At 50.2% G+C, this 24,678-nt stretch overlaps 1 protein-coding gene across 6 annotated transcripts in view; it reads right to left on the bottom strand.

Annotated features, from left to right (window-relative positions):
• PRRX1 (paired related homeobox 1) overlaps nt 1–24,385 on the bottom strand; it is a 38,297-nt gene extending 13,912 nt beyond the window's left edge. Inside the window, exons 1-3 of one of the 6 annotated variants that reach the window (XM_064427565.1) lie at nt 13,730–13,862; nt 12,557–12,654; nt 11,949–12,033 (exon numbers count right to left, since the gene is read on the bottom strand). In XM_064427565.1, coding sequence (XP_064283635.1) covers nt 11,949–12,033; nt 12,557–12,604 — 133 coding nt within the window. In that variant the 5' untranslated portion in view covers nt 12,605–12,654; nt 13,730–13,862. Of the gene's footprint in view, nt 1–10,789; nt 11,909–11,948; nt 12,034–12,556; nt 13,026–13,729; nt 13,863–23,867 lie in introns of those variants that run through there. The other 5 variants (XM_064427561.1, XM_064427562.1, XM_064427560.1 and 2 more) reach the window with 5 other exon arrangements.
• Nucleotides 24,386–24,678: the final 293 nt, after the last annotated feature.

The raw sequence follows: 24,678 nt of genomic DNA on the forward strand, positions 1-24,678 counted from the left end.
CAAAAACGCCTCTCCACGTTCTTGATCCCCTCCCTGCCCCAGGTCATTTCAGAAAAAAAACCTTAATAAAAATTTCTCCTTTCCTGTCCAGCACCCTTTCCCTTCTCCACAGACTTGAAAAGCCAAGATTTTCACTGCTCCCTTTCATGCACACGTGGTGTGCTCCAAACCAGCACATCCTCCAGAGCCACCACTGCTCTGAACTGGACCATGCAATTAACCCTTTCCATGCAGGAGCAGACTGAGGTGTCAGGAAGGCCAATACCCACAAAACAAGCGCCACTGCAATTAGGACAGACGGGTTACTAATCTATTTTCCACACTCATATCCCCCTGGAGTGAGCTCCATGGGGTTACATGTTATGCAAAAGGCACACGGTATTATTTCCACCTGCTCCCCCTGTTGGATTTTCCTAGTGTCCCCTTCTCTTTATGTACAGAAGTGACCCCCCAGACCTATAGCCACAAATCATGAGCAGGTGGAAGACATGAAGTGAAGATCTGGCACCTGAACTCTGGGCAACACTGCTTTTAATAAATTTATTCTTGCATTTAGAAAAAATGGAAAAAAAATCCTCGTGAACTTCAGCTAGAAAAAACTTTCAACTAATGAAAATCAGATATTTTTGCAACAAGCTGACTAGTGCAAAAATAAAAAGGAGGGCGGGAGAAGAAAAAAGAAAGGGTTTTTGTGAGACAGAAAAGAGCCGCTTTGGGGGCGATTTTTTTCCAGTCCACATATCCCTTGCAGATGAGCCACTTGGCATTGCAGCTGGCTCATTTCCAAACACTGTGGCAGCCACAAGAGTCTGCAAACTCCTCTCAGGGGGAAAGACTGACTCAAGCTGAGTGGCTCCATGAGTGTCTGCTCATCCAGGTCCCCACTGTGCTGCTGAGAAGTGCCATTACCCAGCAGCCATCCCGAGTGGATCTGGAAATTCACTTGGATGGGGTTTTTTTGGTACGTGGGACCTACACAAACAGACTGATGATGACCAGTGGGATGCACACGCCAGCTGGCTGCTCTGGTAGGCAGGAACACTGCTCCCAATGGATATTTCATCTGTGCATTGCTGGAACATCCAGGACAGCAAACTGCATGGCACGGAACAGCCGTGCCAGGACCTCAGGGCGCCACGGGCCGGGAGCAGGGGAGGCGAGAACACGGAACGAGCTCTCCAAAGGCTGTGCTCCCCTTTCATTAGCATCCAAGAACAAATGGGTTTCAAGGAAATTGGACCACTACCACCCCTTCCTGAGCAAACTGGACTGGAGCCGCTGCAAAGCTTCACTTAGAAATCCTTTTTTTTTTACTGCTAATGGATTTTATGGGTCCCTCTTGATCACAACTGGAAAAACGATGGCATCCGAGGTCCAGAAATAACAGAACTTGAGCCTGGCTCTCAGCATCCAGCCCACCTGCCTTTTGCAAGGGCTGAGCATCCTGACCAGGAGCACGCTCCTTGGGTGGGAGATGAAGGACCTTAACAGCTGCTGCAGGAGGCAGAGGGATCAGAACATGTAGAGACATTTCAGAACAACTCTCTCCTTCCCAGGTCCACAGAGAAAACCTGCTCTTCTAAGGAGAACGGACAAGGAGGCTGCTGCTGGTGTCTGGGAGATTTTTGTTGGACACAGGGACATCCAGCAAAACAGGAAGGCAGATGGGACAGACCATGGGCTCCAGGATGCTCCACACCCCAGCTCTGCAGGACGCAAAGGGAAACCAGGCTCAGACCCCCCTCCATCCTCTGCCTCTTCTGGACCACGAATGCATTTCACATTAGCTAATAAATTGCTACATCTTATGTTTCTTAGCCTGCTGGAATGATGAATATTTTGGAATGTATTTTGAATGGTTCCTTGCCAGAGTGGAACAATCATCCAGAAATCTGAAATCAGAAAGCTGAAGAATGGAAAGCCCTGTCTTTCCAGAGTTCACCGCAGTTTGAAAAGCACAACTCCCAGCAGAGGAGGCAAAATAATGACTATGAGAGTTCCTGTTAATTGAGGCACACAAGGGATATGTTGGAAACGACAATCCTTAATATGGAGTAATAATTTTTGCCTCCAGGTGATGAATATATTATAGGATCTCTGTTTATTCCTGCCCTTAATCTGCCTGAAATGTCAGATATTCTAACCTGGAGTTAGACAGGACAATTGGACAATTCAGGGGACCTGTGCAGAAACCTGGGATATCTCAGCCACAAAACACTGCTTTTGGTCTGGTGCAGGGTTAGCAGACAGCTGCTGCTGCTCTAGCAAAATTTAACACAATTTAAGCCTTTTAAAGGGCTCTAGCTAATGAATCATACCCACTGCCAGACCAGCCAAAACCTCACCTAGCCAGGAGTATCTCAAGACCAGCAAAAGGTTGGGTGGCTTGCCCAAATCAGTTCACGTGGCTCATCAGCCACCAGGGCTAAGCCAGCTCAGCACAAACCCCAAGCCTGGATGGAAAGTCTCCATGGATAAAGGAGACCAGAAGTGGTCTGGTCTCACTGGAGCAGCTCCAAGAAATAAGCTTTTCTCTCCCCCATAGAGATGGGCTGTCTAGACACATTGGCAAGGCTGTGCTGCCGAATTTGCAGTGCTGCATCCTTCTCACATCCAGCCTGTCAAATACAGCAAATTCCTGTCCCCCAGCCTGTTAGCATGGGCATTTTTTCAAACTTCCTAGTGTTACTCACGTCCAGAAATGCCATTATGTTTAATGAGAAGTTTTTAAACAGATTTCTCCACACGCACAGGATAACATCTTAGATTTTCTTTGTCAACACTCTGGCAAAATAATTATTTTATTATTTCATTAAATATTTTTTGCTAACAACTAAAGTAAAAATAAAGTAAATTGAGTACAAAGTATTTTTAAGTCAAGAAACACTGATATGTGAATGATTTGCAATGGAAATGTAGAAAAAAAATGTTCTCCAAATAATAAAAATAGTACTTAGCAAAACCTTTAGGAGTTAGGTGATGTTTTTCACTGGAAAAACAATGAGAATATTTAGAGAGAACCTAGCCTCAGGGCCATGTTCAACACCGTATGGAAGTGCAGATTTAAACCCATCAGCATCAAAGCCATCCTGAAATAAGCAAATTACCTTCCACCAGATTCAAGACTGCAGGGGTGATTAATGTGAGTTACACAGAGCTCTCCATCCTCAGAGGTCCTCAAAGCAAAAAGCACATGAAAATTCCATATGGCCCTGGAGTAGAGGTGGGCTGTCTCTTTGTTCATAACATATCCAGCAGCCTCATGCTTAGAGGGGTGCAGACGAAAAGCAAATTACCTCCAAGTAAATCACAAGTGGGATGCACTGGCATTACGTTCATGCTGTTGACCTTCACAGCACAGAAAATAAAATAACAGCAAGTAATGAAACCACTTCCAGTGTGTGGTATAAAGGTACACAGAGCAGCTGTTTCATTTCAGCTGCATACACAAGTGATAGCTGGTGTGTTGGGAGCCCTGCAGCCCCATTTCCCAGGCACTGCCAGTGCCAGCAGGGCACAGAGCCCCAGATCATCCCACTGCTGCACTGCCTCGCGGACCCACTGACCCCACAGCTGGGATTTAGACAGATTTAGACAGAAGCATCCATGGTGTTGGAACCCTGAATGCTGAGAATTTTAAACTTTCTGTGCTTAAAGGCACAGACCCACAAGAGAACACTGCGTTTGACCTGAGGCTGTGGAACAGGTTTCCAAAATTGATTGATAGCACTGGGATTACGGGTGTGTAGTTGGTTAGAAGTGTGTAATATCACAGGGTGGAAAACTTAAAGTTTGGGATTTTAGAATATAGAAATAAATATGAAGCAAGGTGGAGGTTTTAGGGCAGAGGCAGGTTGTTTTTCTTTACCTTCTTCTTCCTTCTTTTCCATGGGTTTGGGTGATGTTTTGTAATTGGACAGAAAAGTCCACATTGCAGGCTTCAAGGGATCAGTTATTGGGTTAAAAGGGAAAATAATCTAGGTGTCATTTCTTAATTGGATAGTTTAGTCTTAAAAGACCATGTAACAAGAGACAGTTAGCCATTTTGTGCCTTGCTAATGAAAGGCTGCAGAACTCCTGGTTGTTAGACTGCTTCACTGATAAGAAATAATAAACACCTGAGTCCAAAAATGAACTACTGTCTTGAGTGCCTTCAATCCTGATCTCAAGAAACTGATACCATGGGATGGGCTTTCTCTCTGCTTCATTGCAGCATGCCTCAAGGGGACTTCGGAAACCACCTCATCCCTAGGAAAGAAAGCTCAGCTGCTCCTGGCTGCTCACAGAAACACCAAGAGCCTTCAACATCACTTAAGAAATCTCCACCAACCTCTCTGGTCCCGTGAACAAGTGTGCAGGTCAGAGGTGTCCCTGTCAGAGGAACTTGCCTTCCTCTCCCTCTTCCTCATGCAGCTTTCCACATGTCTCCCAGACCAGGGATGGCCAGCTAAATGCCCTCTCTGGCCAGGGCCCAGCCAGGTGCTGGACATGCTGAGCTGGAACCAAGCTATGAGCAACCAGAGGCAACCACTAGCCCAGATGCCTGTGGGCACATCCTCCAAATGTCCCCACAACCCAGCCCACTCACATCAACTCCCCTGGAGTCACAGAAATTGAATTCAATTCCTGCATGGGAATCCATCAGCATCCTGATGTGCCAACAGCTGTACCTGCAACCTGGACAGCGCATGAGTTTTCTGGTACAGGTCAGCTGCAAACATCCTTCCATCCCAGGCACAAGGGACACTCCAGAGTGGTGCTGGGTGCACTGCAACATCCCCCAGGCAAGTCCTGGAAGATGCAAATTGCTACACAAAGCCCACTGCCATGCAGCATGGTGTAACAGAGATCAGAGCACCCAAAGAATCCCAAACCAGCTGGGAGAGAACTAAAGCACGACTGGCTGGTCCTGAAATAGGCCCTCTTTTTCTCTTAAGCACAGCTCATTAAATGTTTGCTGGAAAAACAGAAAAGCATTTTCCACAGAGGGGAGGACATCCAAGAAAAGCCCTTTCTGACATAAATTGGCAAGAGACTCCCAAGCATTTATCTTCAGCATAGAATGTGCTCTGTCAGGAGGGCTGTAACTAACAATACGCTGAAAAACACGCCACAGACTTCCACTGTATTTTACTTGGCACGAAGGGGTTATTCCTCAACACAAAGTATTCGCAACTGGCACCAGTTAAACGAGAAATTACAACCTTCAAAAGACCTATTTAGCATCAGCTGCAGAAAGTATGGAATTTGCCATGGGCTTTGATGACAACAGATTATTCCCCACAAAACGCTGCGAATGCGCTCGGCGACAATGCTCGGCACGAGCTGCCGGTTCAGCGGGGGGATTGGGAATTCAGCACTTCCTGCCCCTTCTCAGGAGGCTGCTGCCTGGTTTGGGACTGGCCATATCCATCTCTCCAGTTCCTTGGCAAGCTCAGCCACAGGGCTTGGGACACAGTGAGCTGGTTTCTGCATGTGTCTTGCTAAGCCGATGGCTGCTATGCTCTAAGCAGGCTGCAAAGATACCCCAAGCTCATTGTCCCACAGCTAATTAAGTTAAGGAGGAATATGAGGGAAGCATCCCATTCCTCCAGCTGGGATAGACTGAGGTCAACAGTGTGGAGGTTTGGGAGTTCCATCTCCTCCTGATCCTGCACAACTCAGCCACAAGCCAGGACAAAAGGCAGCCTCCTTTCCCTGTCCCTGGATTACTCCCACCTCCCCGGCAGGAGGAAAGAGCTCTGCCACCAAACTCCTCAGCCCTCAAGCTTTTTTCCACGCAGGCTCTGGAAAAGGAGAGCTCAGAGCCGGGAATCCCTGCTGGTGTTTCTCGGGATGAATGCTGTGTCCACCCAGAGTGCACGCAGGAGAGAGAGCGTGCCTGGGGAAGGGAAAGGCCATCCCTGGCTGCCTGCACTGCACCAGGGCTATCTTTAGTTAACCTGGAAAAAGTGACAGGGATTTTCACAGTCCAGAAAGAGCCTCCACCCTGGCTCTCAAAGGGGGCTCCAGAGAGGTCAGCCTGAGCTATGTTTTCCTGCCACAAACCTGGAGCCTGCTCCATGAGCTGTAAAACGTTCCCATCTCTCTGCTTGGCAAGAACTGCTGTGTTTCCTTCCCCAGACCTACAGAGACAGGGGTTTATTGGGCAGATAACCTTTGTCTACCTTGTCCTGGAAGGAGATTTAGCCATCCACAGGACCTGTGCAGCACCGGCAGAGAAGAAAAGGAAAAACGAGTCCTTTGTGCAGGCAGCTGCAGCCCGTGGCACACAGCCTGCCCGCTCCAGCACCTGTAAAACCCAGACTGCACCAGTTAACCCCTGCTCCTGCAAGGCCAGGAATTGTCACCTGGCTTCAAATTCAGTGTGTCTCATGATCAATGTGTCCTCAAATTGTGGGTCTTTACTGGGCTGGGGAGGGGGGAGAGCTTTGCCATGGCTGTGCCACTCAGAGTTGTTCGTGCACAGCAGGAGCAGCCAGAAGGGACCAACCCAAATATTCACATATCCTAAGCTGGATCCTCCCAGAACTGTGCTACTGCCCCCGCTGGAGATCAGCACCAATACAGGCTCCAGACTGGCTGTGCCTTCTCTTGCTGCATTCTCTGCTCCTTTTTAACCTTAAAGCTGGCTGAGTCTCATCCTCCTGCCGTACACACACTGACAGAGTTGTGCTTTTTTCATCCCAGGTTTTAACACGACACCAGAATCTGAAGCCTAAAATAAAAATCAAATAGATAATTAAAAACCACGATCCTTCAAGCAATGCTGAGACTGGGCTTTGCTCTTGCTGTGCTGGCATGGCACATTCAGGTAGTAAGTGACAGTCTTCCCATAAAGGCTCTGGCACTCTGGTGAACCAGGCAAAAGGCGGTATCCTGGCAGTAATGGCCTGTCATTAGTCAGTTGTTTTATTTTAAAAACTCAAGTGTGTCACCTAAACCCACCTGCAGAGCCAGGTGTTGTCCCAGTCAGGCATAGAACTAAAGACTGAAATGCCCAACTTGAGACAATGCACAGGAAAATCTCAGCCATTTCCCGTTCCACAAGTCAGATGGCAATTTTTATAGGGCAGAACCTGGAAGGCAAACCCTGGAGTCCTCTAGGGGAAAAAAGGGCCTTTTAAATTTACTCCCTCAAGCCAACATCATCAAGTGAGTGTCCCGGAATCCTGTTTTATTTCCCAACCCCTGACGGGAAGGAGAGCATCAAAGCTGTCATCCGCTGCCACGGATCCTGCCCAACGCACAGCGATGCACCGACCACTCCCAGCTCACACTCTGCTTTTACTCAGCAGATAGTTCAAGTGCCCCCTGATGAACAGAGACACTTTCCTGAATCAAAACCAACAGGAAGAAAACCCCAAGTCTCCATGCAAAGTAAACACAAGCCGTATTTCAACCAAATCGGGTCCCAGCATTAGAAGCATTACAGGAGCTGGAGACGAAAATCTCCTTTTAAGCTGGAAAACTCATCCCCGATGAAGGATGGATGAGTTACTAAAACAAATATTACATTTGGTTCTGGCTAACAGAACTCTGCTCAGGGGAGCTAAAGTACTCCCAAAGACTATCATTTATGCACAGCTGACTTCAAGTCCTCTTGCTTGCTGAGCCCAGGCTGTGATACAACCTACAGATTTCTCCCACAAACTTCTTCTGTTGGTCAGGCATTTGTTTCTCAGTCATTCTGGCAGTTTTATGGAATCTACCACCTAGGCACAGAGGTGATAAAATACCAAAAACCTCAGTCCTGGGCATGGGTTATACCCTTTCCTGGTTACCTGCCAGCTTATGGTCAAAATCAGGTGTCCCATCCTCAGTGCCTGCCTTGGGAGCCCTGCTGCTGCACTCCTCCAGAGAGAAGGGTGCCCATGGCCACCCTAATCACAGATCTGCCCCAGAGCTCCACCAGCACTGGTTGAAACAGGCCAGGCTGCCCCAAAACAACACCAAATCCCTGTGACTGCCCAGACAACTTTGGGGTGTCCTGTCCCAGCAGGCAGCCCCGGTTACTGGGACCAGCCTGCCTCACTTTCACCTACTCCCCACGCTTCCAGTTTTCACACAGAAAGGGCTTTGACTTCTCTCAAATCATCAGAGGAAATAAGGAAATAGAGGAAATAAGGAAATAAATGTCAAAAGCTTGAAACCCAAACACTTTAGAAGTTGCTACTGACAGTAACCAAAGGGGTTAGAGGAGGGGAAATGCATCCTGTTGGCCAGAGCAGAGATGCTGCTCCTGAGCCACCTCCTGCTGTGCATCTTGCCCTTAACTGCAAAATCAAAAAAGAGGGAAAAGCTGCTGGAAAACCCCATCAAAGATCTGTTCCTCTCTCCTGGCTTCCCGTGCTCCCTGTGCTGGCTGAGCTCAAGGCTGGCTGTGCTTTGCTCAAAGCCCAGCTTGCCACGCTGGAGTGAAGCGAGTCGAGGACGCGCCTAGGCCCTTTGAAGCAGCCACAACAGAGAGGACATCCTCTCCTCAGGGATGTGCCACACGGGGCTGGCTTGGCCACCAGCACAACAAAGCCAGCCTGGAATGTGTGGCAAGCAGGAGAGAGGCAGCAATGGGGAAGAAGGCATGGGGCAGAGCTCACAGCAGCCTCCCACAGGAGCTGGGTGTTTGTGGCCATGTTTCTCTTCACAGAGAAAAGCAAAGCACAACTTCCCAAGGATATTTTCTGGGAATTGCAGCAAAAAACCTCAGAAGAAGAAGAAAAAATTCTCATTTGCTGTGCCTGTGTTTGTACAAAAGTAAAATGCAATATAGAAATTGTTCACCCAAAGTGATGATGTTTTATTTCCTTGGCCTATCAGGGCCAAACACATACCAAACTGTCAGTCAAACACTCACAAGATTCTGTTCAGTAGAGTTGAGTGCTTGTGCAAATTCAATTTAGATGTAATATAGATTAATATAGTATAATAAAGTAATTAACTAACCTTCGGATATCAATAAAGTCAAATGCATCATCCTCAAAGTTCCTCAAAGTTGCCCTGCTTTTACTATAGGTGTTTTGAGGGGAAACTCAAATGCCCTCAAATCCCAAATCCCTTGAGGTCCCTTCCAGAAGGGCAGCCCAGCTTTCCCAGCTGGTTTCAACTGGTTTACCAGAGGAAATGCTTACAATGCAACACGCTCTTTTCCTCTGATCTCATGGCAGTTTTTGAGGAATTGGCCAATTTCGACCACGTTTTGACTATTTGAACAGAAATCGTGAAGGTAATTCAGCTCCTATACGTTTTTGAAAACCTGGTGGCTCAGTAAAAGGAAAGTGGATTATTGATGTCAGCAGCAAAGACCAAGCAGCTGGGTGAGCCCAACCTTTTACAAGACACAAGAACCCAGAGTCTCACCCTACTGCTCCAACAAAACAAAGGAAAATGCCAGCAGAGCTCAGCCCAGGTTGCTCCATAGGCATCCCTGGAGGTGCACAGTGGCAGGAGCAGCATTGCCACCCACTGCCACCTCCATGTAACCCCCCTGTGGCATTCACATTCTCTGGAAAAATCCCTTCGCCCAGGATTTTTCTCCTGGGAAACTGAGAAGCCTCAGAGAAAAGGAAAACAATTCTTATCTCAATTGCTTCTCCTGTGCTGTGCTCATGTGGAATGTGTTTGGAGATTGTTTACCCACAGGTGATGGGTACACAACACACAGCTCTGCTGTGAGTTGTTTTCACCCTTTGGCCAATCAGTGCCAAGCTCTGTTGGGACTCTGGAAAGAGTCATGAGTTTTCATTATTATCTTTTTGGCATTCAGTAAGTATCCTTTCTGTATGCTTTAGTACAGTATTGTATTCTCTAATTATCATAAAGTAATAAATTAGCCTTCTGAGAACATGGAGTCAGATGCATCATTCCTGCCTTTGTCGGGCCATCCCTGCAAATACAATACCCACCCCTCACCTTCCTGGTAAGACCAGTACTGGAAGAGCTGACTGAGCAGACCAAGCTCCAAATTTTGGTATTTTTAACAATTGATAGTGGAGAAAGCAGAGATGGAGACGATGGGGAGTGCAGCACCAGCTGTACCTGTGTGCCCTGGAGGGAGGGAATGCAGCCCCCGCTCCTGGGGGGACACTGGCCACCCCACCCCGGCCATCCGTGCTCCAGTCCCCGCTGCCACAGACCCTCCTGTGGGCTTGGGCCAGTAGATGGCACCAGAATAACAGAAAAGCCCCTCTGCATCTCCCACATCTCCCGCGGCAGCATCCCTTCCCCAACACAGCACGGGGCACTGGCACCAACCGGTGGCTCCCAGCTCTCTATTTTAAAAGCCTGTTCAGAGATGACTTCTTCAGGGCTTTGAAAGTTCTACCCCGCAAACTCCGGGAGGAAAAAAGAGATTTCAAACTAAGAGATACCCTGCCTTTTGGAGGCTTATAAAATATCCTTTTTTTTCTTCTGCTGCTTTTAAATGAAACACAGAAACAAAGTATTTGCTCAAAGCATCTGCTTTCTCTGTAACCGCTTTAATTTGGAGAAGGCTCCCCCTATCCAGCAGGAACTGAGGGAAGTTCTCTGCCTGCTGCTTTTGAACAGAATCTGCATTTCTTGATGTAGAAGCAACTCACTTGAGAAGTGCCAGGCTACATTTTAAGGAGGAAAATCTCCTTCTCTTTGGCTCTTGTGACTGTCAACACTGTTAGAGGACAGACCAGTGCTGCCTCCCCAGCTAATAACAGCATCCCTGACTCCAGTGGATTCAGTATCATCCCAACCCTCTCAAAACAAGCAACAGGACCAGCCCAGGTCAGGGTGGGAATTGTCCCCAGGAGGTACCCACCTTTCTCTTGCACACCAGGTGTGCAAGAATTTTTCTCTTTACAAAGAAGATGCCCCAAAACAGAATTACCAGCCAGTGCACATCCTGCAGCAAAATTCATCCACATCACAGAGAGTTCAGGATAATCCTTTCCCCATTCCTGCCTTGTGGTACCTCCTGATCATCAAGGTGAATAACGTGTTTTCAGAAGGACCTGGGCAAAGATGCTGGTGGTCTCCAAGGATGGTCTCTGCAGCACAGACAGCATTCTCCCAGTCCCTGTCTCAGCTGTGACATGTGACAAGATGTACGTGGGCACTTTGTGGTGACACCAAACACCCTGGGGCTGCAGCCACGGCTCTGCCTGGGGCTGGCCTCACGTGCTCAGGGAGGCACCAGGATAGACTCACAACCTTGAATCCTGCTTGGAGGATCTGGGACAAATTCAGAGACCACGTGCCTTTTCACACCCAGACTGAGATTTGAACATGGCCCAGCCCAGTGAAGTCTTCAAAGCAGTTTGATTATTTTGATCTTTCCCCCACGTCCCCATTATTAATCACACTGAAGGAAAGCATTAATTCCTCCAAACCAAACTGCCTGCCAAACCATTTCTCGGCACATTTTTTACTCAATGTCCCTTCTAGGAACAGAGCACATTTGGAAACCTCCACTACTCCACACTCCTTGGCCAGCAGCACATCCATGACCACATGTCCACAAACACTGAGCTGGAAAATGACCACGCCAGCCAGGTGGAGAAAGGCTCCCATTGCCACGGGCTCAGCGGTGGAGCAGAGAACCAGCCATGAGGGCTTTGTTTTATGAACCTTCCTGGAAGAGCTGCCCTTCTGCAGCTCTTTGGGCATTCCTGGTTCAGCAGCTCTTCCCCTGCTGGTGACAAGTGAATGCACAGTAGAGTGTGGATGCAGAGGATGGCTGACTGCTCTGATCATCCCAACCCTGCAAACCCTTCTGCTCCCTTCCCCTGGTGCCAGCCCTGCACAGCCACCTCTGACCTCCCCAGGGAGCTCAGCCCACCACTTCAGAGATGCTCTGTCCCACGAGGATACTGAGCATGTTCATCCCTCTTCCCACCACTGATTAGATTTGCAGCTCTCCCTGTTTTCTTCATTTTTCCCGAAGCTGGCAGGGTTGCAGCTACAGGAGACGCACTCACTCAGAGCCTCAACCTGGCCAGAAACAGCAGAAATCACACACAATAGCCTGCTGCCTTCAGAGCTGCAGTAAACTCCAAAGAGGTCCTGAAATACAAGAGAAAGCTGGGCTATTCCCATGGCTGATGTTTGTCCTTCACAGCCCTGCAGAGGCTTTCCTATCTCTGTTATTCCTAACAGAGGGATTTTGGAGAGGGGATTGTCCCAGAAATGTGTGGCAGCTGGTTCACATAAGGGCCTGAGTTATGATCAGAGATGAGGACATTGCTTTCCTGTTGTGTTTCTCGCTATGTTTTGGTTCAAACCTGTAAACACACTCGTACCAAGCGGATCTGTGCTCTCCATCTGGTCCTGTGTTCTGATTTCCTGGCAGGAACATCCCTGCAGCACACCCTCCCTCCCTTAGCCCGAGCTCTTCAGTTGCTCTGTGAGACTCAGCCATAGCATTTCACCCAGTTACCCCACTGGTGAGACCAATAATTCATGGCTTACAAAAGCTGCTCTTCCAAAAGGGCTTCCAGACATTCATGGATGCAGCAGCCAGCGCTCTCCTTTGGAGTTATTTCTAGTGATTACACAGCATCTCACAGCTAAAAAATGCATTTCCTACCTCCTTTGAATGCATGTCTGGCTTTTGCTCCCAGCCACTGGCTCTCATTTCACCTTTCTCTGATGGATTAAAGGCAGAGGGGGAAGAAAGGCTTCTACCTAGAAAGTCAAAAAAATGTGGATTGCACTGCATCATCACAAGTGTCTGGAAGAGCCCTTGCCACTGTGTGGCCCGAAAGGGACAGTGATCTGTCACACAATCTAAAGTGCTCCCACTCAGAGTGGAGATCAGGGAAGCAGAGCAGAGAGCAAAGTCCTTCTGAGGATTCCTGGGGAGCAGCACCATAGGTGCAGCAAGAGAGGCAGGGAGAACAAGGAACCTGACATCACAAAGCAGGAAAACCAGGATTCAGCACCCAGCTCCACACAGAGCTCTTCAACCCTCCCAGAACAAGGCACCCCTTCATTTGCTGGCTGTAAACTCCTCCAGACTCTCTCTGGTCAGAGGAGCACACAAAAGACACAAAGGCAAAGATGAACCTGTCCACACTGATGAAGGGCAGCTTTCTGGGTGGTTTTCCTGCTAACCACATCCTAGGGTTTTTTTTCCATCATTCTGTCCAGTGACTGTGACCCTTCCCCATCCACACTCAGCTCCATGGGTGTCTCCTGGCCCACAGGCATCCCAGCTGCACACGGCACAGCACCCTGCCTGGAATATGGGGGAAATTCAGAGGCACACCATTGTGCTGGCCAGGACAGATGAATCTCAGGATTAAACAAGTTCCCACTAAAGTCACACAGCCCCTGAAACTTGGGAGGATTCCCCTCCTGAGGCAGGATGAGCTCTATGCTGTCTATTCCTTGACATGTTTGTCTCCATCAGATCTGTGATGAAGTCTCAAGGTTTCCTTCCAAGGAAATCTCTTCCAAGTTTTCCTTATCCTTTCTAGACCTGGGATGATTTCCCTACTGCCTCACATCTGCAACAGCAGAAGGTGGGCTTGGAATTCAGTTTATACTTGAGCCTGAGCACCTCTTCCTTCCTTCCAAACTGGAGCCAGAGCTCTCTTTAGCTCTTCTCTGGACTCTTTTTGACTCAGTTTGCACCTTCTTGACACACAGAGCCCATCTGGAGCCCTCTCCAGGGCCGAGCAGCACAGGGAGAGGATGCCCCACAAACAAGGCAAAGCTGTAGGACATGCTGGGGGTGAAAAACATCTGCCTCCCATACAGATGTGGTGTTCTGCATCGAGCAGGAGAGCTGGTCCAAGGCCAGACAAGCAGATTTGCAAAAGGCATGGATCCACGGCGCTCCAAGGGAGCCTCTTTGCTCCCAGTTCATCCCAGATCCTGCCCTCCTTTCCAGGGAGAAACACTGCACTGTGACATGGGGAAATCTCTGTGATCTCACCAGAGGAGCACGGGCAACCTCTTCCCTCAGCAAGCCAAACTTCTCCACTGGGAACCACTGGTGGAGACGAGATGGATTTCGTGGGGGAGCAGCTCCCCCGCAGCTGGAGGGTTTGGCTGGTGGCAGGGCACTGAGCAGGGGGGGTTTGCACCAAAATAGGTCATTAGCGAGCAACTGGGGCTCTGCATTCTTCTCCAGGCCCAGCATTTTCCTAACGGGAATGCCTCAGAAAACCCAGTGGGGGGAAAAGAGGAATTTACAGTTCCCTTCCAAAAACCAGTCTTTGTTTGTTTGATCGTTTTTTTAAATGATCGAGTAACTTGTGAATACATTTTCTGATGATTCCCACATCCTCCCAGCTGGAGAATGGTTCATGAACAGACTCCAAGCTCTGTAAATGAGCTTGTTAGTCATAAGTCTTCAAACAGGCTTGATAAACAATTTTCAGCCTGCAGGATATTCATCAACCATTCTGTCTGCCTGGTCTCCTGACACTAATTTATTATTTACAATGAGAGATCCTTCTCCTAAATCACAGGTGATTGTTTCTTTCTACTGATTAGTTGATTTTTAAAAAAAATTTTTGAGGGAAAACAATGAAAAACAAATCACAAACAAGCATAGTGCTGCAAGCATTTATTCCTGAGCAGTCCTCCTAGTTTCCATGACACGTATCAGAAGTTTTCCAAATGAAACAAACTCTAAGTAACGATCTTTTTTGGCCAAACATTCAAGAGCAGGCTGTAGCCAAGAAAAAGAGTGTGACCATCCCAACCAGCCGCTGGGAATTTCACTGCCTGCCACCAAACACTCCAGGGACCTTCCAGCTGATCAGCACATGCTGCTCCTTGCATCCCTTGGGCTTGTGGAGAGCCCAGGCACCCCAAGATGTTCAGGAGATTGACATCCACGTGGAAAAATCTAAACCTTCTGAAAGCAATCCCAGCCCATGGCGGGTGCACACAGCAAACAGCTCTGGCCCCAAGGGCATGGGGTGCACTCAGGAGCATCAGGAGGGTTCTCTGCAGGAACAAACCTTGTTGAGATTGCTCCAGGTCTTGGAAGGGGATATTCTCAATACTAACTCTACAAAGACAAGCAGATGGAACAGCAGTTTGCTGGGAATGGTGCAGAAGGAGGAGAATCTTCCCAAACGGCCGTTTAAGCCAAGCTCTTACATAGCACACATAGCCAGAAAACTCCAAAGCCCCTAATTAGGGCTCAGGGTTGTACCCAGTTACGTTGGTAGGAAAACTGAGGCATGGCAAGGTGATCCTGGTCAAGTTATGGCAGGGAGTATAAAGTAAAACAGACCTCAAGATTCTGTGGCCAACACACAAAGGTGTATTTGAGCGACAAAAGACAGGCTGGGTCATCTGGTCCGATGTTTGGAGGAAGAAAAGCCCTTCTGTTCCAACGGAGATTTTGGGTGCAAGCCTTTTCTGGGTAGGCTGCTCCCAACACCAGCACACACCTGACCCTAAAAACCTGCCCTGCAGCTCTCCCAAGTGGAGCGGCCCTCACTGCCTGGGGAACACACGGGGAATCGCCCTCCTCCAGGGGCTGTGTGGTGTGTGTGCATCAAATCTACACTGTGCTTCCACTCCCACCTCAGCTCCCCTGCACAGACACGGACAGAGTCCTATCAGCAGTCACAGTAAAGGCAGCAGCATGCAGAGCTTGGCTCTGGGCTGGTCTTGAGAGCTTTCTTCCTCTCCCTCAGTGTGAAATCACCACCACATTTCCTCTGACAAGCTCAAGTACTCGGCACTGGACAGGCAGCGCTAGCAGCCCATGCCTACAGCCAGCCTTCCCTGGGACACAGCCTGGTCTCCAGCCTTCCTGGTTCACAGGAACCAGCCACCCCGAGCAGGAACTCTGTGCTGGACTCACAAAGCCCTGCTCTGTGCCCTCCCTCCACCCAGGGTAAGGGTGAGGCTGCTGGCAGGACCATCAGCACAAAGCGCTACTGGCACTTCGGGCCACAATGTGGGGAGAGGGCTCTACAGCCTGCTGGGAAAGCAGCCCAGGCATGGTGGGGACAGGAGCTGCCTGCAGAGCCACCAGCAAGGCCAGCCCTCTGCAGCAGCAGCCCCAGAGCATTAACACTCTGTTTTCACCGTTATGGCTCAGGCACTTTTCCCTTTTAAGTCCAATCCATCCCCACCGAGCCCCGCTGCGGCTGAGCTGACACGGGGAGAAGTGACAGCTCTTTGAAAGCTGCAAGCATCCCTGGCTTTTTTTTTTTTTTCTTCTTTATACAAATGTGGATCGTATTAGTGACACTTCCAAAAAAGAAGATGATTTCCAGAGGCACTGAGCAGGTCTGAGGGCCTCACTGGCACACCAGCTGCAGCTCAGCCCAGCTCTGCCACCACTCACTCAGCAGAACAGCAAACCCCAGAGCAGAGAGACCACTCCAGGCTCCCATGAGCTCAAAACCTCAACCTTCACTGCTCCAGCACCTGCACTGAGAGGGCTGGAAGCTGCTTGGATGCTGCCTTCTGCAGCCACCCACCCTTGCTCCACCAGCACCAGGCACCCTGCTTTGATCCCAGCGTCCTGCTGCTCCTTTCAGAGCCTGATTCCATTTTCTTTTCCCAAGTCTGCCCACTCAGCAGCTGCCGCTGGCAATTCCCTCTTGCCCCAGACTGGCAGGAGCATGGGGAACTTGGATTTTGCTTTGGTCAACGAGGCCAGAGGAGAAGTCCATCCGCTGGTGGGCTCAGAGCAGGAAGCAGTGTCCCCAAGCTGCTGATGAGTTCCAGCTCTTAGTGCAAAAGCAGTTTTGCTGCCTGAGCAGCTCATCAAGACGTGGAGAGGGTCCCAGCCAGATCCTGAACGTCTCTTTGGATGTTTGCCCTGCCCAGCAGTCTTGCTGACTGGCTGGAGTTTCTCCTGTAGGAAAATTTCTCTAGCCAGAATGGGGGGAAATTTGGGTGGAATATGAACTGGATGCTGCAATAGGATGTAGTGATTTGTTAAGAGTGCAGCTGGCTCCCTTTGCCTCTCATCTAACCTTCCCTTCCAGGAACACGAGGCACCAGGATGTCCTGGGCTGCCACCCCAAGGCAAACGTTCACTTCACATGGGCACGTATGAAATCCAGACTGTCTGGGACAGTGCTTTAAACAGTGGTGTAACCTTTTCTCGGCCCCTGGAGGTGAGAGAGGAGCCCAGAACGCTATGTAAGCTGAATTAGATGCTCCCTGGCTTGCTCATCAGGCCTCTCTTCCCTCTTGGCCTTCACAGACTCATCCTTGCAGACGTTTTCCACTGCAGGAGGTGGCCCTCGGCTTCAGCACCACTGCTCCCTTCCCTTCTCAGCCAGAATCCTCCAGACTCTCTCACCTGAAAGAAACTTCTCTTTAAGTGATGCCCCCAAAGTGCCAGCAGACAGGCAGGGCAGCTCTGCTGAGCTCCCAACCCCACCTCACAGCACAATCTTCCAGGCATCAGCTGGGCCCAGCAGGAACAGCGCAGGAAGGGAAACACGGGTTAGGAACACAGCACAGATTTCCAGGGCAAACCCACATTTACAATGCACAGGTGAGCAGGGCCATGAAAAACTTCAAGTTATCTCCAGCTAAGAATGAAATGGACGGAATTCTTCCCTGTGAGGCCCTGGCACAGGTTGCCCAGAGAAGCTGTGGCTGCCCCTGGACCCTGGGAGTGTCCAGGGACAGGCTGGACAGGGCTGGAAGCACCCTGGCATGGTGGAAGGTGTCAGGGTTGGAACTGGATGCTCTTTAAGGCCCCTCTAACCCAAACCATTCTCGAATTCCATAAAACCAATCATAGCTGAAAAGCCCCTGAGGTGCTGAGGAGCTATGGGAGCTGTGCTGGCCTTGGACAAGGGAAAACTGTCCCGGCACAGGGTGACAAAGGACAAATCCCTACACTGTGGGGCTGGTGGCACCTACACCTACACATGTGAGTTTCCACTGAGTCTGTAACACATAAAGATCTCCAGTGGGTCATAGAGGTTGGATTCATGCTGCATCTCCCCCTCAGGAGGAGGCACTGCTGCCATCTTTCTCCATACCCTCCAGATCACCATTTCACCTCTCCTTGGAGCTGTCTGCTCTCTCACCAGAGCAGCCAGCGGGTTCTGAAGATATTTCTCACATGCAGTGACCAAACAACAGGTTTTTCTTGGGGGAACCGGACTAAAAACCTGCTGCACCACCCAAGCAGAAGCTGAAGCCTTTCTGTACCCTGCATGTAAAGCCAAGAGGACAGTTCAAACATCAGAGACGTGGACAACAGCTCCTCCAGACAGACTGTGATGAGTTTTGCTTCAAATCTCCATAATCCACCCCAAAATCCAAGCCTCCTTTAGGAAAGGCGAGCAGGGTGGGGAACCAGCAGTGCAGTGATTCATCCTCCCCAGAAACAGAGGCCCAAGTCTGGAATACTGTGACACTTGGTAAATATTCGTGATGTACTTCATTATGCAACAGAGGCCCAGCAGGAACACAGCTCCCTCAGGGCTACTTAATATGGGTTTCAAAAACGATTAAATATATCATAAACAACTCGCAACCAGGAATAAACACCTATAATCCCATCAACTCATTCTGGTGATGTCAAAAACCATGGGAGTCAACTCGGTTACCAGGGGGAAAAATAAAAATACATCCTTGAAGGAATTACAGCCCTGTAATTCTGTGTCTGCCTTGTGAAAGACCCAACTCTCCCAGCCCCTCCTGCTTTTGCTCTGTCTGTGCTCTTGCTCTTCCTTTCAGACTCTCTCACATCACAGATTTTGATGCGTTCTGCACTTCTGCCGAGAGGAAAAAGATCGAGCACCCGACTGCAGAGCAAAACCGTTCCATGCCCGCACAAAAATACTCCACCAACCGAAAAAAAGACCTTTTTTGCATGACTCAAGGCTGCTGGTCAGGTCTTCAAACACTAATACTCATCAACTGGCACACACATAAGTGGTCCATTGAATCACATGCAATGACTCGTGTGAGTAAGGCCTGCACGAATTAACCCTGAGATAATATTTTCCCATGCAATCACTGCTTTATACATCATCAAAAAGATGGAAAATAGACCGGCTAGCAGTGGAAACTCAGTGCAGATGACAGAAAGCTGATGTTCATTAAAAGCGTTCAAGAAGTTTAGACCAAACCTTTCAGTTTTATGAGAGATTTCAAAATCTAATTTTCATGGAAATGTTTTCATTACATTAAGGGGGGAAGGAGGGAAAGTAAAAACCTTCGGCAAAATCTTTTTCAAATTAAAAAGTTGGAAGCTCTGAGTGGATGGATTGAAAACACAAATACCATCAGCAAATTATGAGACCATGAGAACCAGGAAGCAAAACTGATTATGATTGAAAAAAAGTGAAATTCACAAACAAATAGAAGTTTCTTTCACCCCTCAAAAGGAAAAGCACTCACAAACAGAGCCAGCTCCCTCCTTTACATTCACATGGCTCTTTTTTGTTAATAACAGTACCTTGACCATTTTTGTTTATTTCTTTGCGCCTTTTTTTTAAGGCTCCAGATATGTAGCAGAGCCACATTTCCATCTTCTTTTGTCCAGGAATTTACATAACAAACACAAAACATTTTCCCACTTCAAACTGCAGGACTCAGGGATGCAAGAAAAATATCTGACACCGCGATACTGCTGCAATAACCACGCATCTGCCAGCCTGAGCCAGAATTAGATAGATATGCACAAGGAACACCAACAGAAAGGAGTTAATCAAACTTCTAACAACTGCTTGGTGTTACTTATCTGTTACTCAACCTGCAGCCAAGCGAGCTCTCCTCAAAGCCTTGAGGATACGCGCAGTAAAACCGGCACGCGCAAAGATGTTGCCGACAAAGAACTGCGTTTTTCAGGCAGATAATTTACAACAAGCACCTTAAAAATAGTAATGATCTGACCCTGGCTTTTCCTGCTTCAGTTTCTGGAAGAGGAGAACTCGGGAGAGTCTTTCTTGAGGAAGATTTGCCGCTCTTGGTGGGGACTGAGGCACCGGCGGCTTCCCCGGCTCACGCCAGTGTAACCTGCGGACACCAGCACCAGTTGGTGCCCCAAGACTCTTTGTCCATCAGCAGGACAAGACAGGAAGAAAACTCCTGGGTTTAATCAGTTTTTCCCTCCTCTATCTATCAGTTGTACATCCCCTGTCTACAGACTCCGCGTTTTCAGGGAATAAGGGCTGTGATTTACTAACAAAAGAGATGCTCAACAGTCCAAGATAAAGCAGAGGTTTGCAAAGAAAACCCTGCAGATGTCCCAGGTGCTTCTTCTCACCTTCATCCTCAGCACCTCGGCAGCCCAAGGAATTGCTTTCCACATTTCCAAGCAGTGGCAGAGCTTTTCCACCTCTTTTTACAATTTTTTTTTTTTTTTGGTGAAGGATGGAGAGGCACAGGAGCACAGACAATTCAATATTACTCCTGCAGCAGCCTCACTTGTTCTGATTAAAAAGAGGCAATTAAGGCAAAATGAACAGCCATGTGGGAGCAGACCCGAAGTCCTCCAGCTCAGGATGCTGTTTCAGACAGCCAGGAGCAGCAGTCAGAGGGTTTAAGCCCAGGCAGCAAAGGAGAGATCTCTGCCCCAGCTCATCCTTCCAGCCTGAGCGGGACACTGCCTCCAAACACTGCTGCAGTGAGCAGCCATGCTCAGCCCCCCCTGAATCCCTCAGTCCTTTCTGCAAAATCCTGGGGAGACGAGCTCCATCACCCAACAGTGAGAGGGCTGAAAAAGCCTTTCCTCAACCTGCTGCCAGGGAAGAGGGGCTGAAGCCCCACGATGCTCCTGACCTGCCTGAGCAGAGGAGCTCACTCACCTTGTCCCAGCAGGGCTTCTGGCATTTCCTGGAGAAGGAGCAGCAGCACTGAGCGGTCACAACGCTCACCGGGACAGGAAAAAAATCATGGGGGCACTCAGGCAGCCTGTGTCCAGCTTTAATTGGGAATTAGCCTGATATAATCTGTCACCCACCTGAATGCCAGCATTTTATACTGAAGAGAGATTAAAGGACAGCAAAAACTCCCAAACACAGAGCTTGAGCGTGTAATGGACTGAAGCACGGTTTATTCCCTCCTTACAAAAGAAGTCCCAGCGCAACAATTTTTCTTTTGCTGTTCGTGCTCTCTCCACACCATTTTATGAGCCATCAACAGTGAGCCTCAAACAAACCAACAAAAAAAAAAAAGAAAAAAAAGAAAAAGCAGAAAAATACCCATCTGAAAAAAAAAAAAAAACCTGAAAAAAACAACTGAGAATTACCCCAGAGCCACAAGCTTTGGGAAGCCACAGACAAGTGACAGGTTTCTGCCACCCTCAAAGGACACAAAAGCAATAGGAGATCATTGCCTTTTCTGGGAAGTTTGGGGGATCCCCTGAACTCAGCATTTTCACCCCAGCTTTAGCTGGAGTTAGCAAAAGCTGAGATACCACAGCAAGAGCTGGTTTTATCTCAACAGGTTATTTTGTCACAAATTGGAACTATGATTGCAGAGGCAGGGAGGTTTGCCCTGATGTTTATCAGCTTTTAGGGGAAGGTGTTCAGAGCTACGAGTTGAAGTGAACTAGGTAAGAATGACAGCTCCGCAGCGCTGCTGCAAACTCAGCTCCTTAACCCACGGACAGCTCTCCCTGCAAATGTTACAATCACAGCTACTCCCAGGAATGTTTTTTTTCTTTTTAATAAATGTTTTATCCTGAATCTCTCTCAAATAAAACAGTGGTGAAATATTTTCTTCAATCTCAAACATCCCCACAAACCCTTTTGTAATTTCTGCATCAAACTTCTTCGCTTAACTTTTGTTTACAAAAACAGCGCCAATAATTTGGTTTTTCACTTCAGTTTGGAACAAAAATCACTGGCAGATCAGCTGATTTTCCTTCAGGTTGCAAGAACATTTTTAGTATTCTTGAGAAATCTACAAATTCTTCAAACGGCTTTTACCTTTTCTCACTTAAAAACATGGAGAGTAACTGAGCCCTGTGTTAGCTTTTCCACTGAACCAGTTCTCATTTTTCACCAAGAAAAGCTCCTACCTCTGTTGCACTTCCTAGCTCCAGCACAGTCCCTTTCCTGCATGGATTGCATAACACTTACAGGGAAACTGAGGCACAGAGACTGCCGGGATGTGCTAAATGCATCCATGAGAGAACCAGAAAGCCCAGATGACAGTTCTGCCCAATAAACCTGGTGGAATTTATTCCTCTCCCTTTCATTTTTGTTTTGTCGTTGCTTACTTTAGAATACTTCTAAAACTTTCTAATTCACCGCAACGGTATTAAAACTTTTACAGCATTCAGAGAATTTCTAAATTATTTGAAGCTGTAGTTTGGTCCCTGCTCAGCAGTGCTGGCTAGAAAACAAGCCCTTGGACTGCTTTTTGGGGTTTTTTTTCATGCTTTAGGAGCAAGGTGAGTATTAGTGAAATGCAGTTCTCCTTTTCCACGCTGACCGAACTCGCGGTTGGCAAGGGGCAACATCAGGAGAAAATTGTAGTAAATCAGGAGTAAACCCAAATAAAATATGATAAACTAAATTGGGTAGAGAACAGAATTAAAAAAAAAAAAAAAGTTGTCTGCATTTGATATCTTGCAGATTCTCCAGCGGCACAAGTTGCCGAATCGGGGGCAGCCGCAATCACTGTTTGCCCCGCTAAAATACACACCTTTAGAGCCAGAAATCGCAGTTTTTCGGGTCCTGGGGAGGAAATATTTCTAAGGCACGTCCCGGCGGCGGTCGATCCGGCTCTCGGGGAGCAGAGGAGCCGCTCCGGCCGCGCTCCTGGAGGATGCTCCCGCCGGGCCGAGCCCGGGCATCCCACGGGCGCTTCTGCAAGGAGCGGCTGCTTTTGGGAAGGCTCCCCGCCGCCCCAGCTCGGTTTCCTTCGGAATACCGAGAAAACCACGTCGGATCCACGGGGAAAAGAGGGTCGGAGGCGGCTCCCGCGGAGAAAAAAAGCCACAAAAACCAAAGCAACAAAAAAATCGAAAAGCGAACGAAAATTGCAGTTGGCATTTTCGTTCGCTCCTCGTTTCGTTTTGTTGGCTTTTCCCCGTTCTTCGCCGGGAAGCTCCCTCGGAAGCGAGCCCGTGTCCGCAGCCGCGGCCGGCCTGGACCCCCACGGAACTCCCGGCGGCCGGGGATGTAATTATTTTAACAGAGAGCGGCTAAAGGCGGGTTACTGACCCTGCACAGCCCTTGCACATCCCCCTCAGCCTTTCTGACAGCGCTGCCCTTGGAAAACAACACGCGGCGCCTGGAAAACGCCGCGCAAGCCGGCGCCCATCCCGCTGCCCACGGCCGCTGGGTCACGGCTACCCGAGCTCGGACTGTTCAGGACGGGCAGCTCCGAACCCCGTGTGCCCCCTGCCCTGCCCGGATCGGGGAGCGGCAATCTGCACCTGGGAGCCGCGCACGCACCTCGGGCTGTCTGCGAGCCCCGGCGCTGCCGGCAGGGCATCGGACCATGGTGCGGACCCCATCCAGATCCCTGAGCAGCCTCCCGGTGTGCCGCTAACCACGGCGCCGGTGCCCGCTGCGACGGGCCGGCCGGCCGGGGCGGATGGATGGATGGGAGGGATGGATAGAAGGATGGATGCTCAGCGCCTACCGCGCCTCGCCCCGTCCAGCCAAGCGCCGTTCTCAGCCCAACCCAAGGAATGGACGAGGGGGCCGAGCCCGCGGGCCCGATGCTGCCCGCTTCTGCTCCCCGGGATGTTCTCCGGTTCCCCGCAGGGTGCAGGCGCCACGGCGCCGGACCCGACGGGCGCGGCGGTGGAGGGCAGGTCGGCCCTTTGCTAGAGGAAACCAAAGGTTTTCACATTCCGGCGGGTGCCGACCCCGCCGGGGCTCGGGGGAAGCCGGGCTAAGCACCAGCGGAGCCCCCTCGGAGCCGGCACCGCCCGCGGCGGCTGCCCCGGCCAGAGGTGGAAGGGGAGGATGCCCCGCACTTACTGTCCTGCTGCGGGGTGTCGCTGCCGCTGGTCAGCCCGGGGGACTCCAACAAGCTCCGGCCGGGCTCGCCGCCGCCCTCCTCCGCCTGGGCGGCCACCATGTCGCCCGCCTCCTCCAGGTCCAGCAGGTGACTCACGGAGAAGTTCTTCTTGGCTTGTAAATTGTCCAGGCCGGCGGGGCCGTCGAGGCGGGCGGGCAGCAGGGCCTGCCGCTCCATGGCGTGGGCATAGCTGGACGCCATGGTGCCGAGCGGGGCTTTTCTGCCCTCGCCCCCCGCGGGCGCCCAGCGGGGCGAACGGGACGGGACCCGACGGCGGCGGGTAGGGAAGCCCGAAGGGGAGCGGGCAGGGCCGGGCTTAAAACATGCCGGAGGGGAGAGGCGGCGGCCGGCTCGGGGCGCCGGGGCGGCGGCGCGGGGAGCTGCCGCCGGCCGAGAGGCGCAGGGCGGCTGTGGGGCCGCTGGGGCGGGTGCGCCCCGTCCCTCCGCCCCCGCTGCCGCCGGCTCCGCTCCCTCCGCCCCTGCGCTGCCCTCCCCTCCCCTCCGCCCTGCACTTCAAACGGCGGGGGCGGCTCCGGGCACCCGGGGGAGGGCGGCCCGCGGGGCCCCGCCGGGACGTGGCACCGGGCCGGGGGTGGCAGCGGCGGCCCCAGCCAAGGGGTTGCTGGGCAGGGCCCCCTTGCCGGCCGGCGCTGCACCTGGAGGGGAGGGTGGGGAGGAACAGCGAAAATGAGAAATGCAGAGGGAAAAGGTGAGCGAGGGTAATGGGAGAGAAAGTGCGAACAGGAGAGAGGGAAGGAAGAGGAAAAAACA

Source organism: Passer domesticus, chromosome 7 (genome assembly GCF_036417665.1).
Source record: "Passer domesticus isolate bPasDom1 chromosome 7, bPasDom1.hap1, whole genome shotgun sequence".
Classification (NCBI taxonomy): domain Eukaryota; kingdom Metazoa; phylum Chordata; class Aves; order Passeriformes; family Passeridae; genus Passer; species Passer domesticus.